Source organism: Mobula hypostoma, chromosome 9 (genome assembly GCF_963921235.1).
Source record: "Mobula hypostoma chromosome 9, sMobHyp1.1, whole genome shotgun sequence".
NCBI classification, from domain to species: domain Eukaryota; kingdom Metazoa; phylum Chordata; class Chondrichthyes; order Myliobatiformes; family Myliobatidae; genus Mobula; species Mobula hypostoma.
In genome coordinates, this window is record NC_086105.1 from 150,163,180 (window position 1) to 150,182,203 (window position 19,024).

Genomic DNA, 19,024 nt, shown 5'->3' on the forward strand with positions numbered 1-19,024 from the left:
CAGTGTTTGGAAATGCATTTTGGTAAAAGGAACAATAGTGCAAAATATTATCTAAATGGGGAGAAAATTTCAAACATCAGAGGTGCAGAGAGACTTAGGAGTCCTCGTGCAAGACTCCCAGAAGGTTAATTTACAGGTTGAGTCTGTGGTAAAGAAGGCAAATGCAATGTTGGCATTTATTTCAAGGAGTTAATGCTGAGGCTTTATAAAACACTAGTCAGGCCGCACTTGAAGTATTGTCAACAGTTTGGGGTCCCATATCTCAGAAAGGATGTGTTGTCATTGGAGAGAGTCCAGAGGAGGTTCATGAGGATGACTCTTGGAATGAAGGGGTTAACATATGAGGAGTGTTTGGCAGCTTTGGGCCTGTACTCACTACAATTGAGAAGAACGCAGGGGGATCTCATTGAAACCTACTGAATGTTGAAAGGACTAGATAGGGTGGATGTGGAGAGGATGAATCCTATGGTGGGAGTATCCAGAACTAGACGGCACAGTCTCAAATTTGAGGGGTGACCCTTTAGAACAGAGGTAATTGTTTTAGCCAGAGAGTAGTAAATCTGGAACGCTCCGCCATAGACTGTGGTGGAGGCCAAGTCCGTGCGTGTATTTAAGGTGGAAGTTGATCGTTTCCTGATCAGTCAGGGCATCAAAGGATATGGCGAGAAGGCAAGTGTACGGGGTTGAGTGGGATCCGGATTCAGCCATGATGGAATGGCAGAACAGGTTCGATGGGCTGAATGGCCTAATTCTGCTCCTATGTCTTATGGTCTTATATCCCTCCATTTTTCTCCCATCCACATGCCTAAGAGATTCTTAAATACCCCTAATGTATCTGCCTCTGCCACCATCACTAGCAGGATATTCCACACACCCACCACTCTCTGTGTAGAAAACCTACCTTGGACATCCTCCCCCCCCCAGTACTTTCTTCCAATCACCTTAAAATTATGACCAGTCACAAGATCACAAGACAAAGGAGCAGAAGTAGGCCATTCGGCCCATCGAGTCTGCTCCGCAGCTCCCCCATGAGCTAAACTATTCACCCATCTAGTTCCAATTTCCGGCTTTTTCCCCATATCCCTTGATACTCTGACTAATTAGATACCTGTCAATCTCCTCCTTAAACACCCTCAATGATCGGGCCTCCACAGCTGTATGTGGCAACGAATTCCACAAATCCACGACCCTCTGGCTAAAAAAATTCCTCCTCATCTCTGTTTTAACTGGGTACTCTCTAATTCTAAGACTATGGCCTCTTGTCCTGGACTCACCCACCAAGGGAAACAACCTTTCCACATCTACTCTGTCCAACCCTTTCAACATTCGAAACGTTTCTATGAGATCCCCTCTCATTCTTCTATACTCTAATGAATACAATCCAAGAGCCGACAGACGCTCCTCATATGTTAGCCCCTGCATTCCAGGAATCATCCTCGCAAATCTTCTCTGAACTCTCTCCAACATCAGTATATCCTTTCTAAGATAGGGGGCCCAAAACTGCACACAGTATTCCAAATGAGGTCTCACTAATGCCCCACAGAGCCTCATCAACACCTCCTTACTCTTATACACTATTCCTCTTGAAATGAATGCCAACATAGCATTCACTTTCCTTACCGCCAATCCAACTTGGTGGTTAACCTTTAGGGTATCCTGCACGAGGACCCCCAAGTCCCTTTGCACTTCCGATTTTTGAATTTTCTCCCCATCTAAATAATAATCTGCCTGATGATTTCTTCTTCTGAAATGTACAACCGTACATTTGTCAACGTTGTATCTCATCTGCCATTTCTTTGCCCACTCTCCTAAACTGATTAAGTCTCTCTGCAACCTTTCCGTTTCTTCAACATTTCCTGCTCCTCCACCTATCTTGGTGTCATCGGCAAACTTGGCCACAAAACCATTTAATCCATAATCCAAATCATCGATGTACATCGTAAAAAGAAGCGGCCCCCAACACCGACCCCTGCGGAACACCACTAGTAACCGGCAACCAATCAGAATAGGATCCCTTTATTCCCACCCTTTGCTTTCTGCCTATCAGCCAATGCTCCACCCATTCCAATATCTTTCCTGTAATTCCATGGGCTCTCATCTTATTTAGCAGCCTCATATGCAGCACCTTATCGAAGGCCTTTTGAAAATCCAAATACACAACATCCACAGCCTCTCCCTTGTCAATCTTATTCGAGATTACCTCAAAAAATTCCAATAAATTGGTAAGGCAGTAAGTCGTATTAGCCATTTCTCTTCTGGGGAAAAAGTCTCTGACTCTCCACTCAATCAGTTCGTTTTATCATCTTTACACCTGTAACAAGTCACCTCTCAACCTCCTCCACTTCAAAGAGAAAAGCCCCAGCTCGCTCAACCTTTCCTCCTAAGACACACTCTCTAATCCAGGCAGCATCCTCTGCACCCTCTCTAAAGCTTCCACATCCTTCCTGTGATGAGGTGACCAGGAACGAACACAATATTACAAGTGAGGTCTAACCAGGTTTATAGAGCTACAAAATTACCTTCATCAAAGGATTCAATCAGTCTCACGAGGTGTGACCTTCCCCTCAAAACCATGCTGACTATCCCTGAATCAGACAGACAAAGCTTTCCAAATACTTGTAAATCCGGTCTCTAGGAGTCCTCTCCAATAATGTACATGGGTGGCAAGGATTAGATTGATCTTAGAACAGGTCAAAAGGACCTGTACTGTTGTATGTTCCTTTTTGTAATTTATTTTTTATTGAAGTTCATCATCAAACAAACATTTCCATAAGATGTATTTCAGAAACTGTACATATATATCATATAACCATATTTGTCACAAATCTCCACATAATATTTATCTGAGGTATACACTTATAGAAAGGAGAGGAAAGAAAGAACAATCGAAAGAAGAAAACTATATATGCAGTAACCATATAACCATATAACAATTACAGCACAGAAACAGGCCATCTCGGCCCTTCTAGTCCGTGCTGAACTCTTACTCTCACCTTAGTCCCACCGACCTGCACTCAGCCCGTAACCCTCCATTCCTTTCCTATCCATATAGCTGTCCAATTTATCTTTAAATGACAACATCGAACCTGCCTCAACCACTTCTGCTGGAAGCTCATTCCACACAGCTACCACTCTCTGAGTAAAGAAGTTCCCCCTCATGTTACCCCTAAACTTTTGTCCTTTAACTCTCAACTCATGTCCTCTTGTTTGAATCTCCCCCACTCTCAATGGAAAAAGCCTATCCACGTCAACTCTATCTATCCCCCTCATAGTTTTAAATACTGCTATCAAGTCCCCCCTCCGCCTTCTACACTCCAAAGAATAAAGACCCAACTTGTTCAACCTTTCCCTGTAGCTTAGGTGATGAAACCCAGGTAACATTCTAGTAAATCTTTTCTGTACTCTCTCTATTTTGTTGACATCTTTCCTATAATTCGGTGACCAGAACTGTACACAATACTCCAAATTTGGCCTCACCAATGCCTTGTACAATTTTAACATTACATCCCAACTCCTATACTCAATGCTCTGATTTATAAAGGCCAGCATACCAAAAGCTTTCTTCACCACCCTATCCACATGAGATTCCACCTTCAGGAAACTATGCACCATTATTCCTAGATCCCTCTGTTCTACTGCATTCTTCAATGCCCTATCATTTACCATGTATGTCCTATTCTGATTAGTCCTACCAAAATGTAGCACCTCACATTTACCTTACCTCACAAGTAGGGAGTGATCTTTTTTTTTTACAACATATTCATTGACTTGTGAGAATAAAATCAGGCCTATGAGGTGTTATGTAGTTAAACCATTTTTCCCAGTATGAATCAAATTGTTCCAACTTATGATTAACAGATGCTGTTATCTTCTCCATTTTGTAAATGTCCATTGTAATTTCCATCCATACATTTAAAGTTGGGCTTTCTGGTAAGGAAATGGTTACCAGGAACTGTTGTATGTTTTAAGGTTGTGTACATGTTCTCCCAAACGTCCCCAACAAACACCAAGGTGAACAAGCACCGATCGATATCACATGGGTGCCCTTGGGTTCCATGCACAGTCCAATCTTTATTGAGAAATCTGTCGTGTAGGACAGGTAATGGCTGTGTAAACAAGCCAATCAGTTCACACGGGGCACAGCCATTGCCACTGCCTCGATAGGCTTCGATTACAGAGCAGCTGGTGCTTGGTTGCAGGGGGGGGGGGGGCTCCATACGCAGCACAAGTTCCAGCTCTACAGACAACATCCATTTCTAAATCAGAGGATTCACCAGATCACTGCCTACACTAGAGAGCATGGCTTACGGGGAAGGGCTGAGCATGCTAGGCCTTTTCTCTTTGAAGCGCAGGAGGATGAGGGGTGATAGAGACTTGATAGAGGTGTACATTCGAAACACTTCTCTGAAAAAGGATGTGCTGGTGTTGGAGAAGATCCAGACGATGTTCACAAGAATGATCCTGGGAATGCAAGGGTTAATGTATAAGGAGCTTTCGAAGGCCCTGGGCCTCCTCCACCACTGGAATTTAGAAGAATGGTGAGGGGTGGGGAGGGTCTCATTGAAGCCTATCAAATATTGAAAGGCCTGGAAAGAGTGGATGTGGAGAGAATGTTTCCTGTGATCGGTAGCCTCCAGCCTGATGGCATGAATATCAATTCCTCCTTTCCATAACCCCCCTCCCCTTTCTCTATTCTCCACTCTAGTCTCTGAACTCTCCTCACCTGCTTATCACTTCCCCCTGGTGTGCTCCCCTCCTTCCAAAAGACCATAAGACAGGAGCAGAATTAGGCCACCTGACCATAGAACCATAGAAACTACAGCACAGAAACCGAACCATTTTCTGCCTAGTCCCACTGACCTGCACACGGACCATATCCCTCCATACACCTCCCATCCATGTATCTGTCCAATTTATTCTTAAATGTTAAAAAAGAACCCGCATTTACCACCTCGTCTGGCAGCTCATTCCACACTCCCACCACTCTCTGTGTGAAGAAGCCCCCCCTAATGTTCCCTTTAAACCTTTCCCCCCTCACCCTTAACCCATGTCCTCTGGTTTTTTTCTCCCCTTGCCTCAGTGGAAAAAGCCTGCTTGCATTCACTCTATCTATACCCATCATAATTTTATATACCTCTATCAAATCTCCCCTCATTCTTCTACGCTCCAGGGAATAAAGTCCTAACCTATTCAACCTTTCTCTGTAACTGAGTTTCTCAAGTCCTGGCAACATCCTTGTAAACCTTCTCTGCACTCTTTCAACCTTATTTATATCCTTCCTGTAATTTGGTGACCAAAACTGAACACAATACTCCAGATTCGGCCTCACCAATGCCTTATACAACCTCATCATAACATTCCAGCTCTTATACTCAATACTTTGATTAATAAAGGCCAATGTACCAAAAGCTCTCTTTACAACCCTATCTACCTGTGACGCCACTTTTAGGGAATTTTGTATCTGTCTTCCCAGATCCCTCTGTTCCACTGCACTCCTCAGTGCCTTACCATTAACCCTGTATGTTCTATGTTGGTTTGTCCTTTCAACATGCAATACCTCGAGGCCCTTCATGTCTGTTCGAGTCTGCTCCACCATTCAATCACAGCCGATCCTTTTTTAAAAATCTCCTCAACCCCAGTTCCCGGCCTTCTCCCCGTAACCTTTGATGCCATGTCCAATCAAGAACCTATCAATCTCTGCCTTAAATACACCCAACGACCTGGCCTCCACAGCTGCATGTGGCAACAAATTCCACAAATTCACCACCCTTTGGCTAAAGAAATTTCTCCGTATCTCTGTTTTGAAAGGGCACCCCTCTATCCTGAGGCTGTGCCCTCTTGTCCTAGACTCTCCCACCTTGGGAAACTCCTTTCCACATCTACTCTGTTTAGGCCTTTCAATATTCAAAAGGTTTCAATGAGATCCCCCCTCATCCTTCTGAATTCCAGTGAGTACAGACCCAGAGCCATCAAACCTTCCTCGTATGATAACCCTTTCATTCTAGGAATCATCCTTCTGAACCTCCTCTGGACCCTCTCCAATGCCAGCACATCTTTTCTAAGATGAGGGGCCCAAAACTGTTCACAATACTCAAGGTGAGGCCTCACCAGTGACTTATAAAACCTCAGCATCACATCCTTGCTTTTGTATTCTAGACCTCTTGAAATGAATGTGAACATTGTATTTGCCTTCCTCACCAGCGACTAACCTGCAAGTTAACGTTTAGGGTGTTCTGTACAAGGACTCCCAAGACCCTTTGCATCTCAGATTTTTTAATTTTCTCCCCATTTAGAAAATAGTCTGCACATTTATTTCTACTACCAAAGTGCATTACCATGCATTTCCCAACATTATATTTCATTTGCCACTTTCTTGCCCATTCTCCTAATCTAAGTTCTGCATCCTACCTGTTTCTTCAACACTACCTGCTCCTCCACCAATCTTCATATCATCTGCAAACTTGGCAACAAAGTCTTCTATTCCATCATCGAAATCATTTATATACAGCATAAAAAGAAGTGATCCCAACACCAACCCCTGTGAAACACCACTAGTCACTGGCACCCAACCAGACAAGGATCCTTTTATTCCCACTCGTTGCCTCCTACCAATCAGCCAATGCTCTAACCATATTAGTAACCTTCCTGTAATACCACGGGCTCTTAACTTGGTAAGCAGCCTCATGTGTGGCACCTTATCAAAGTCCTTCTGAAAGTCCAAATATACAACATCCACTGCATCCCCTTTATCTATCCTACTTGTAATTTTCTCAAAGAATTCCAACAGATTAGTCAGGCAGGATTTTCCCGGAAGGAAACCATGCTGACTTTGTCCTCTCTTGTCCTGTGTCACCAAGTACTCCATCACCTCATCCTTAACAATTGACCCTAATATCTTCTCAACCACTGAGGTCAGGCTAACTGGACTATAATTTCCTTTCTGCTGCCTTCCCTTTCTCCAATGATCCATGCCCACTCTCCTCTTCTATCAGATGCATTCTTCTCCAGCCTTTTGCCTTTACCACCCACCTGTCTTCATCTTCCATCTAGGCTCCTTACCTTTCCCCTACCTTTTTATTCTGTCATCTTCCCCCTTCCTCTCTGGTCCCTATGAAGGGTCGCAGTCCGAAACATTGACTGTTTTATTCCTTTCCATAGATGCAGCCTGACCTGGTGAGTTCTTCCAGCGTTTGGTATATGATGCACTAGAGACAAGCTTCCAGTTTGAGAAACAACTCTCTCAATCATCACCCTCTTCTTCCTATCACGAAACCCATTGTGAATCCACTCAGCCATCTCCCTGTGAATACCAGCCAGACGATGCTGCCCTGAGGGAACTTGTCAAAGACCTTGCTGAAGTCCACGTTAAACACCAGCACAAGGTATAGCCAGAATATTTGAATGCACCCACACTGGAGCGAGTTGTGACTTGCATTTTGACATCAACTTAATTCACGAAACTCCCAAAACAACAGGGAGAAGAGCAATCAGATGCTGTCGCTGGCCCATGACTCATTCCCTCAACACAGAACATACAACAGTACAACACAGGAACAAGCCCTTCGGCCCATAATGTTGTGCAAACCCATTAAATTTGTAATCGGATGGCCAACAATGTTCATATCCCTCCATTTCCTTTACATTCATGTGCCTATATAAACATCTCTTAAAAGTCTCTAATGTATCTGTCTCTACCCCCACCCCAGGCAGCACGTTCCAGGCACCCACCACTCTCTGTGTAAAAAAAAAACTTGCCCATCACACCTCCTTTGAAATTACCCCCTCTCACCTTCAATGCATGCTCTCTGGTATAAGATATTTCAACCCTGGGAAAAATACTCACTGTCTACTCTATCGATGCCTCTCGATAAGCTTATAAACCTCTACCAGATCTCCCCTCAGCTTCCACCATTCCAGAGAAAACAACCCAAGTTTGTCCAGCCTCTCATGATAGCACACGCCCTCTAAACCAGGCAGTATCCTGGTAGACCTCTTCTGCACCCTCGCTGAAGCCTTGACATCTTTTCATTGACTACAGCTCTGCTTTAATACCATCATTCCAAATAAACTGATTCCTGAGCTCTGAAACCTGGGCCTTAGCACTCAGATCTGCAGCTGGATCTTCAACTTCCTCACAGACAGGACCCAGGCTGTAAAAATAGGGGACGAGCTCTCCTCTACAATCACTCTGAGCACCGGTGCCCCACAAGGCTGTGTACTCAGCCCCCTGCTGTACTCACTGTACACCCACGATTGTGTAGCCAAGTTTCCATCAAACTCAATATATAAGTTTGCTGATGACACAACAATTGTAGGCCGTATCTCGGGTAATGATGAGTTTGAGTACAGAGAGGAAATTAAGAGCCTGGTGGCATGGTGCGAAGACAATAACCTATCCCTCAATGTCAGCAAGATGAAGGAATTGGTTGTTGACTTCAGAAGGAGTAGCAGACCGCACGACCCCATTTACATCGGTGGTGCGCAAGTGGGACAGGTCAAAAGCTTTAAGTTCTTCAGGGTCAATATCACAAATGACCTGACTTGGTCCAACCAAGCAGAGTTCACTGCCAAGAGGCCCACCAGCACCTTTACTTCAAAAGAAATTTGGCCTGTCCCCTAAAACACTCACTAATTTTTATAGATGCACTGTAGAAAGCACCCTTCTAGGGTGCATCACAACCTGGTATGGAAGTTGTCCTGTCCAAGACCGAAAGAAGCTGCAGAAGATCGTGAACACAGCCCAGCACATCACACAAACCAATCTTCCGTCCGTGGACTCACTTTACACCGCACGCTGTCGGAGCAGTGCGGCCAGGATAATCAAGGACACGACCCACCCAGCCAACACACTTTTCATCCCCTTCCCACCGGGAGAAGGTTCAAGAGCTTGAAGGCTCGTACGGCCAGATTTGGGAACAGCTTCTTTCCAACTCTGATAAGACTGCTGAATGGATCCTGACCCGGATCTAGGCCGTACCCTCCAAATATCCGGACCTGCCTCTCAGTGTTTTTTGCACTACCTTACTTCCCATTTTTCTATTTTCTATTTATGACTTATAATTTAAATTTTTAATACTTACTATCGATTTGTACTCCAGGGAGCACGAAGCTCAGATTCAAATATCGCTATGATGATTGTACGCTCTAGTATCAATTGTTTGGCGACAATAAAGTAAAGTAATGGGGTGACTGAGCTGTCTTTGAGAGAGAGACAGCGATCTGGAGGGAACAGGGGATCTCAGCAGCTGAAGACTCAGTGGCCAGTGTTGAATGGATTACAATTGAGGTGCAGGGTTGCACAGAGTTACGGGGTGGGAAACATTTGGAAGGACAAGGGCAGGGTGAGGTGTTGCAGATATAAAAATGCAAAAGCTGCAGAGGATTGAAAACTCAGCCAGCTCCACCATGGGCACTAGCCTCGCTACCACTGAGGGCATCTTCAAAAGGTGATACCTTCACCTTAGTGATGGAAGGTGGATCCATCATAAAGAACATGTCCTCTTCTCATTGTTACCATCAGGGGGGAGGGACAGGAGCCTGAAGACCCACACTCAACATTTTAGGAACAGCTTCTTCCCCTCCAGCATCAGATTTCTGAATGGACAATGAACACTACCACAATATTTTGCTCTCTTTTTGCACTGTTTTTTAAAAATATATTCTTATTGTAACTCGTAGTAGTTTTTACGTATTGCAATGCATTGCTGCCACAAAACAGCACATTTCACCACATTTGCCAGTGACCATTTCTCGAGGTTTCGGTACTGGATAGACAGGTAAGGGCTGAGGACCAGTTGTCAGTGATGTATGTGGCCCAGAGGGCAATGACTGAGTGGCATTTATCCTTGAAGGACAGAGGTAACGGCCAGGGAACGATCAAAGGAAACAGCTTCATCTCTTCCACTAGATATCTGATGGCAGAGGGGAAGAAACTGTTTGTAAAACATCGAGGCTCCCTTACCACCTCCCTGATGGTAGTAATGAGAAGGAGGCATGTCCCGGGTGATGGGTCTTTAATGATAGATGCCTTCCAACAGAAACTCCACCAGTCTCAAGGACAGCCCAGCTCCTGCTGATATAAGATGTACTGTCAACCTCACAATAATCCACGTCATAATTTTGCACCTTATTATGGGAGATGGGGTGGAGATATGTCTCTACCAAAGGAGGTGTAACGTGCACTTTTCCTCTGCTAGCCTGCAGGTCACCCTTGGGCAAGGTGTAGCACCTGGTTAGCACCCCACCCCTCCATCAGGGTCAACTGAAGCCACGGGTGGTACGAGCAGCTGGTGCAGATCACAAGTCCTGGTTAAGTGACCAGACACCAGGCAGACAATCTCTGAAGAGTATTGATAATGGCTGGGGTCACCAATCTCGTAAAGACACTGCCCAGAAGGCTGCGATGGCCAACCACTTCTGCAGAAAAATTTGCCGAGAACATTTCTGGTCTTGAAAAGAGCATGATGGCCCACGATGTATGTCAGGACACATAATGAACAAACTTTATGGTCTCCCTGCACTACACTTTCTCTGTAATTGTAACAGAGCCCCCCTCCCCGGTCATCGGTCCCGCGCGCTCTCCCCTCCCCGGTCATCGGTCCCGCGCGCCCCCTCTCCCCGGTCATCGGTCCCGCGCGCCCCCTCTCCCCGGTCATCGGTCCCGCGCGCTCTCCACTCCCCGGTCATCGGTCCCGCGCGCTCCCCCCTCCCCGGTCATCGGTCCCGCGCGCTCTCCACTCCCCGGTCATCGGTCCCGCGCGCTCTCCTCCCCTCGGTCATCGGTCCCGCGCGCTCCCCCTCTCCCCGGTCATCGGTCCCGCGCGCCCCCTCTCCCCGGTCATCGGTCCCGCGCGCCCCCCTCCCCGGTCATCGGTCCCGCGCGCCCCCCTCCCCGGTCATCGGTCCCGCGCGCCCCCTCTCCCCGGTCATCGGTCCCGCGCGCCCCCCTCCCCGGTCATCGGTCCCGCGCGCTCTCCACTCCCCGGTCATCGGTCCCGCGCGCTCCCCCCTCCCCGGTCATCGGTCCCGCGCGCTCTCCACTCCCCGGTCATCGGTCCCGCTCTCTCCTCTCCCCGGTCATCGGTCCCGCGCGCCCCTCCCCCCGGTCATCGGTCCCGCGCGCCCCCTCTCCCCGGTCATCGGTCCCTCGCTCCCCCCTCCCCGGTCATCGGTCCCGCGCGCCCCCTCTCCCCGGTCATCGGTCCCGCGCGCTCTCCTCTCCCCGGTCATCGGTCCCGCGCGCTCCCCCTCTCCCCGGTCATCGGTCCCGCGCGCTCTCCTCTCCCCGGTCATCGGTCCCGCGCGCTCCCCCTCTCCCCGGTCATCGGTCCCGCGCGCTCCCCCTCTCCCCGGTCATCGGTCCCGCGCGCTCTCCTCTCCCCGGTCATCGGTCCCGCGCGCCCCCTCTCCCCGGTCATCGGTCCCTCGCTCCCCCCTCCCCGGTCATCGGTCCCGCGCGCTCCCCCTCCCCGGTCATCGGTCCCGCGCGCCCCCTCTCCCCGGTCATCGGTCCCGCGCGCCCCCCTCCCCGGTCATCGGTCCCGCGCGCTCTCCACTCCCCGGTCATCGGTCCCGCGCGCTCCCCCCTCCCCGGTCATCGGTCCCGCGCGCTCTCCACTCCCCGGTCATCGGTCCCGCTCTCTCCTCTCCCCGGTCATCGGTCCCGCGCGCCCCTCCCCCCGGTCATCAGTCCCGCGCGCCCCCTCTCCCCGGTCATCGGTCCCTCGCTCCCCCCTCCCCGGTCATCGGTCCCGCGCGCCCCCTCTCCCCGGTCATCGGTCCCGCGCGCTCTCCTCTCCCCGGTCATCGGTCCCGCGCGCTCCCCCTCTCCCCGGTCATCGGTCCCGCGCGCTCTCCTCTCCCCGGTCATCGGTCCCGCGCGCTCCCCCTCTCCCCGGTCATCGGTCCCGCGCGCTCCCCCTCTCCCCGGTCATCGGTCCCGCGCGCTCTCCTCTCCCCGGTCATCGGTCCCGCGCGCCCCCTCTCCCCGGTCATCGGTCCCTCGCTCCCCCCTCCCCGGTCATCGGTCCCGCGCGCCCCCTCTCCCCGGTCATCGGTCCCGCGCGCTCTCCTCTCCCCGGTCATCGGTCCCGCGCGCTCCCCCTCTCCCCGGTCATCGGTCCCGCGCGCTCTCCTCTCCCCGGTCATCGGTCCCGCGCGCTCCCCCTCTCCCCGGTCATCGGTCCCGCGCGCTCCCCCTCTCCCCGGTCATCGGTCCCGCGCGCTCCCCCCTCCCCCCGGTCATCGGTCCCGCGCGCCCCCTCTCCCCCCGGTCATCGGTCCCGCGCGCTCCCCCCTCCCCCCGGTCCCGTACACAACTGCATTCATATCGCGCATCACCAACGCTGCCCCAGTATCCCACAGGTTAACGGGGTTCAGCCTCTGCTGCCGAGGTGTTAAATGTTCAATGTTCCGGCCTGGAGCTGCCAGAGGGAACATGCTGTCAGTACCGGTGAGTTTTCTAAAGCACTTGACATGTGAACTACCAAACGAAGGTGTTGAACAGAGACCTGGGATCCAAGAGAGTACAGTATTCCCTAAGAGTGACAACACAAGAGGTGAAGGCCAGGGTATGGAATTCACCAGAGGTTATGCTGCAACTTTACAAAACAGTGACTGGGTAGACCTCAGGTGGAGAACTGTGTACAGTTCTGCTCACCACCAAGGGTAGGATGAGGTGGTGCTGGAAAGACAACAGAGGAGGTTCACCATCATATCACTTGAACTGAAATATTTCAGTTACAAGAGATTGGAAAGAGTGAATTTGGTCTCCCTGGAGTGAAGGAGGCTGATCAGGATATCAAAGTACAAGGTGAGTGAGAGATATTCAAAAGTGAAATTTTGAGAGATAGAAAATGGGCTGAAAAATGACAAATGGAATTTAATGCAGATAAATGCAAGGTTTTGCACTTCAGTAGCACCAACCAGGGTAGGCACTGAGGAATGTGGTAGAGCAAAGGGATCTGGGAATACAGGTCCATCATTCATTGAAAGTGGCAGAGGAGATTTACAAGGACGTTGCCTGGATTGGGGAGCATGCCTTATGCGAATAGGTTGAGTGAACTCGGTCTTTTCTCCTTGGAGATGATTGGAGGATGAGAGGTGACCTGGTATAAGATGTATAAGATGATGAGAGGCATTGATCGTGTGGATAGTCAGAGGCTTTTTCCCAGGGTTGGAATGGCCTGCACGAGAGGGCACAGTTTTAAGGTGCTTGGAAGTATGTACAGAGGAGATGTCAGGGGTAAGTTTTTTACACAGAGTGGTGAGTGCGTGGAATGGGCTGCCGGTGACGGTGATGGAGGTGAATACAAAAGGGTCTTTTAAGAGACTCCTGGATAGGTACATGGAGCTTAGAAAAACAGAGGGCTAAGGGTAACCCTAGTAATTTCTAAAGTAAGTATAGCATTGTGGGCTGAAGGGTCTGTATTATGCTGTAGGTTTTCTGTTTCTCTGTGTTGGGCACTCGTTCAAGAGCCTGATTGTTGAGTGTTAATAACTTCCTAGTGGTGTGGGTCCTGAGGCTCCTGTACCTCCATCCTGATGGCAGCAGTGAGAAGAGAGCATGGCCTGGGTGATGGGGGACCCTGATGATGGATCAAGTCTCCATAAGGGTGCGAGGCATGAACATGAGTTTTAAAGAGGATTTTTTTTTACACAGAGTGTGGCTGAAATCTGGAACTCAATGCCTGAGATGGTGGCAGATTCAGGTGTTTATTTAAAAGAGGTATTTGGACATTTGAATCCAAAAGCAGGCAAATTGGGTAAAGACAAGGTAAAGTCAGTATGGACATAGTGTTTCTGTGTTGCACAGCTGACCAGCTCAACAAAGTAGCAACACAGCACACAGTTATATTATTAATTGTAACTGAAACTAGTTTAGTTACATTTATTTAATTTAGACCTTTTTTTCATTCAATTAACCAATTTTAGATGTGGCAGCAGATGGTGATTGAACATGAAGCGAGTACTCAATTGGGAGAGGAGCTGAGCAACTTTATATCACAGCACCATTCAACGCAGCAAACAGAGGGTCACCCCCAGGATACGGGGCTGGAGGGGAGTCAGCAGAGGGTCACCCCCAGGATATGGGGCTGGAGGGGGGTCAGCAGAGGGTCACCCCCAGGATACGGGGCTGGAGGGGAGTCAGCAGAGGGTCACCCCTAGGATACGGGGCTGGAGGGGGGTCAGCAGAGGGTCACCCCCAGGATACGGGGCTGGAGGGGAGTCAGCAGAGGGTCACCCCCAGGATACGGGGCTGGAGGGGAGTCAGCAGAGGGTCACCCCCAGGATACGGGGCTGGAGGGGAGTAAGCAGAGGGTCACCCCCAGGATACGGGGCTGGAGGGGGGTCAGCACCCAAGAAATAAGTTTGACCTCGCTGTTCCCCAGCCCACGGTGTAGATCGGGGGCTCTCCCTCCTCCAGCCCCCGGAGGTTCCAGATTCTCAGCGAGTTTCTGTGAAACTTTCAGAACAAATCGGCAGCGAAACAAATGAATGAACCGACCGGTCCCGCACTTACCGGAGGAGAGGAGCCGGAGGCCGGCGGCGGCCCAGCGGAGCCCCGGGCTGGCGGGAAGGCGATGCTCCGTCCATAGGCGGCTTAGTGCCCGCAGCAGCATCCCGGCTCGGCCCGGCCCGACTGAGCCGCCTCCCGCGGGCTGTTCGGGGCGGGGCCTCAGCGAGGGCAGCTCCGCCCGGCCTCCGGACTCAGCCTTCACCCCAGGCCCCAGGCACGACCGCGGATAACAAACCGCAGCCACCCGACCCGGTTCCTGCCTCTTGGGCTCGGCCCCCGCCAACAGGCCGGTTATTTTACCCCGAAATTTGTATTTTCACTTACGAAACATTTTTCGGAAAGTTTAGCATTCTAAAACTTGATCCTAGACAAATAACTAAATTATGGTATCTTAACGTTAAAAACAAATTTATTATCAAAGTATAACGCCGCCATATACTATTAGGAGATCCATTTTCTTGCGGGCATTCACAGTAAATACAAAGAAACAAAAACAAGCAAAACAATAATAAATAAACAATAAATATGGAGAAGACGGGATGAAGAGACCTTGTAAGTGAGACTGTAAGTTGTGCAACAGTTTCAATGATGGGTGAGTGAAGTTATCCCCTCTGGTTCAGGAGCCTGATGGTTGAGGGGGTTTATAACTGCTCCTGAACCTGGTGTTGTGGGTCCTGAGCCTCCTGTACCTCCTGCCTGATGGCAGCCTTTTGTCTGCTCATTTCGGGATGTGGACAAGGGATGTTTTACTCATGGTTCAAAGTACAGTACATAAATATCACCATATACAACCTGAGATTCATTTTCTTGCAGGCATATTCAATAAATCCATGAAAAACCACACCAACTGGGTGATCAATCAGTGTGCAAAAGATAACAAACTGCAAATGCAAAAATAAATAAAGAAAAAATACAGAAATAAACAATAACTATCAAGAACATGAGATGATTCCCAAAGGCTAGACGAAGATGTTCTTCATTTGAAGACTACACTGTGTTTGACTGGAGGCAGTGTGAGGTGATTCTACAGATACTGCTGTTCCAGACCCTGACACCAGTTAACTCAAATGAAGAGTGTTTGATGGCTCTGGGCCTCTGCTCACTGGAGTTTAAAAGAGGGAAGATCTCATTGAAGCCTATTGAATACTGTATTGAAAAGACCTAGACAGAGTGGATATGGAGAAGATGTTTCCTTTAAGTGGGCAAGTCTAACACCAGAGGGCACAGCCTCAGATAATAAGGGATCAGAGGTGAGGAGCAATGTCTTCAGCTAGAAGGTGGTGAATTTGTGGAATTCATTGCCACAGATGGCTGTGCAGGCCAAGTCATTGGGTATATTTAAAATGCTGTGTTCTTGATTAATTAGGGCATCAAAGGGTATGGGGAGAAGACAGAAGAATGAGGCTGATGGGCCAAATAGCTCAATTCTGCTCCCATAGTGACCAACAGAGGAAACTAGCCTGAAATATAGTCATAAACACAAGACATTCTCCAGAGGCTGGAAATCCAGAGCAACACACACAAAATGCTGGAGGAACTCAGCAGGTCAGGCAGCATCTATGGAAATGAATAAACAGTTGGTGTTTCAGTCCTGATGAGGGGTCCTGTCCCAATACGTTGACTATTTCCATACATAGATGCTGCCTGACCTGTTCCTCCAGCAGTCTGTGTCTGAAACAGAATCATGTTGGTTGCTGGTAAGGATTCAAGAAGAATGGGATAAACTTTTGACATTAGAAGCAAGAAAGAACGTAGACCAGAGAAACAAAGACAAGTTTGGATTTCCAAAGGATTGTTCATAACCTCAGTCCCAGGGCCTTTATAATGTAGGAAGGTGGTAGTCAATTTCTACATACAGTAGCGAAGAGACAAGTTTGGGGGTAGGACATCAAAGGCAGTTTTTTTTACACACAGAATGGTGGGAGTGTGCAACACCCTACCAGGGGTGCTGGGAGAGGCAGATACATCAGGGACAAAGTACACCACCTGAGATTCATTTTCCTGCAGGCATTTACAATAAATACAAAGAAACACAATAGAATCAATAAAAATGCACACAAATTGGACAAACTGCAAATAGAAAAAAAAGTAACAAATAAACAAACAATAAATATTGAGAACATGAGATAATGAGTCCTTAAAAGCGAGTCGATAGGTTGTGGAAATGGTTCAGTGTTGGAGTGAGTGAAATTATCCTTTCTAGTTCCTCACTCCACTCCTTGCTTGTTGTTATAATGAGTTAGACCAACATACAGGTTGCTCAAGCAGAGGTTGTAGATTGTTCCTGTGGTTGGCAGAGTAAGACTGCAGGAAAACAGAATTAAACCCAGGAAAGTATAACAATGTGTTTGGGGTATGTGGGAGAACATGCAGTGAATGGAAAGACACACAACCTGAAGATATAGGTGCAGAATTACACCATTCAGCCCATTGAGTCTGCTGCATCATTCCATCATGTCTGATCCAGTTTCCCTCTCAGCCTCAATCTCCTGCCTTCGCCCCGTATCCCTTCAAGCCCTGACCAATCAAGAATCTATTAACCTCTGCCTTAAATATACATAAAGACTTGGCCTCCACAGCTGCCTGTGGCAAAGAATTCCACAGATTCACCAATCTCTGGATAAAGAAATTCCTCCTCATCTCTGTTCTAAAAGGATGCCCCTCTATTCTGAGGCTGTGTCCTCTGGTCTCAGACTCTCCCACCATAGGAAACATCCTCTCCACATCCACTATTCAAGGCCTTTCACCGTTCGATAGGTTTCAATTAAGCCCCCTCCCTCATTCTTCTGAATTCCAGTGAATACAGGTTCTGAGCCATCAAACACCCTCCATATGACAAGCCATTCAATACTGAGATGATTTTCATAAACCTCCTTTGAACCCTCTCTAGTTTCAGCACATCCATTCTCAGATAAGGGGTCCAAACCTGCTCACAATACTCCAAGTGAGGCCTCACCAGTGCTTAATAAAGTCTCAACATTACATCCTTGCTTTTATGTTCTAGTCCTCTTGAAATGAATGTTAACATCGCATTTGCCTTCCTTTTACTCAAACAGTAAAAGTGCATAACCATACACTTCCTGACACGGTATTCCACCTGCCATTTCTTTGCCCATTCTCCTAATCTGTCTGAGTCCTTCTGTAGCCCCTCTTCTTCTTCAGAACTACCTGCCCTCCATCTACCTTGTCATTAATGAAAATGTACTTGCACCAAGCCTAAAACTGGATCCTCAACTTCCTCATTGGGAGACCAGAGTCAGTACAGATCAGGAATAACATCTCTTTGCCGACAATCAACATTGGCGCACCTCAACGATGGATCTTGTCACACTGCTCTACTCTCTCTGTGTCCATGATTATGTGGCTAGGTACAGCTCAAATGGTATCTAAATTTGCCAATAACAACTGTTGGTAGAATTTCAGATGGCAATGAGAACACAGATCAGCTGGTTTGAGTGTCCCGACGACCACCTTACACTCAATGTCAGCAAGACCAAGAAGTTCATCGTGGACTTCTGGAAGCGGAAGTTCAGAGGTGCCGGCATCTAACACATTGATGCAATCACAAAATGACACACCAGTGGCTCTACTTCATTAGGAGTTTGAGGAGATTTGGTATGTCACCAAAGACTTACAAAGTTCTATAGCTGTTTGATGGAGAGCACTCTGACTGGTGTGGAGGCTGCAGTGTGTACAGGATGGCAAAAGGCTGCAGAGGGATGTAAACTCATGGACACAACCCTCCCCACTGAGGACGTATTCATGAGGCAGTGCCTCATGAAGGCATCATCTATCACTGGGGACCCTCAGCATCTGGGACATAGAAACATAGAAAATAGGTGGAGTAGGCCATTCGGTCCTTCGAGCCTGCACCGCCATTTATTATGATCATGGCTGATCATCCAACTCAGAACCCTGCACCAGCCTTCCCTCCATACCCCCTGATGCCCGTAGCCACAAGGGCCATATCTAACTCCCTCTTAAATATAGCCAATGAACTGGCCTCAACTGTTTCCTGTGGCAGAGAATTCCACAGATTCACCACTCTCTGTGTGAAGAAGTTTTTCCTAATCTCGGTCCTAAAAGGCTTCCCCTTTATCCTCAAACTGTGAACCCTCGTTCTGGACTTCCCCAACATCGGGAACAATCTTCCTGCATCTAGCCTGTCCAATCCCTTTAGGATTTTATATGTTTCAATCAGATCCCCCCTCAATCTTCTAAATTCCAACAAGTACAAGCCTAGTTCATCCAGTCTTTCTTCATATGAAAGTCCTGCCATCCCAGGAATCAATCTGGTGAACCTTCTCTGTAGTCCCTCTATGGCAAGGATGTCTTTCCTCAGATTAGGGGACCAAAACTGCACACAATACTCCATGCTCTGTTCTCATTTCTACTTCAGGGAGAAGCTCCACACTCAACAGCTTCTTCTTCTCTGCAAGCAGATTTCACAACAGTCCATGAAAATTACAGAGGACCTACATTTCCCTCAGAGGTTTAATGATGTCA

At 48.3% G+C, this 19,024-nt stretch overlaps 1 protein-coding gene across 2 annotated transcripts in view; it reads right to left on the reverse strand.

Annotated features, from left to right (window-relative positions):
- LOC134352192 (nucleoside diphosphate kinase-like) overlaps window positions 1–14,759 on the reverse strand; it is a 50,119-nt gene extending 35,360 nt beyond the window's left edge. For both annotated transcript variants that reach the window (XM_063059476.1, XM_063059475.1), the window contains exon 1: window positions 14,522–14,759. In XM_063059476.1, coding sequence (XP_062915546.1) covers window positions 14,522–14,621 — 100 coding nt within the window. In that variant the 5' untranslated portion in view covers window positions 14,622–14,759. The remainder of the gene's footprint in view (window positions 1–14,521) is intronic.
- Between the last annotated feature and the right edge of the window lie 4,265 nt (window positions 14,760–19,024).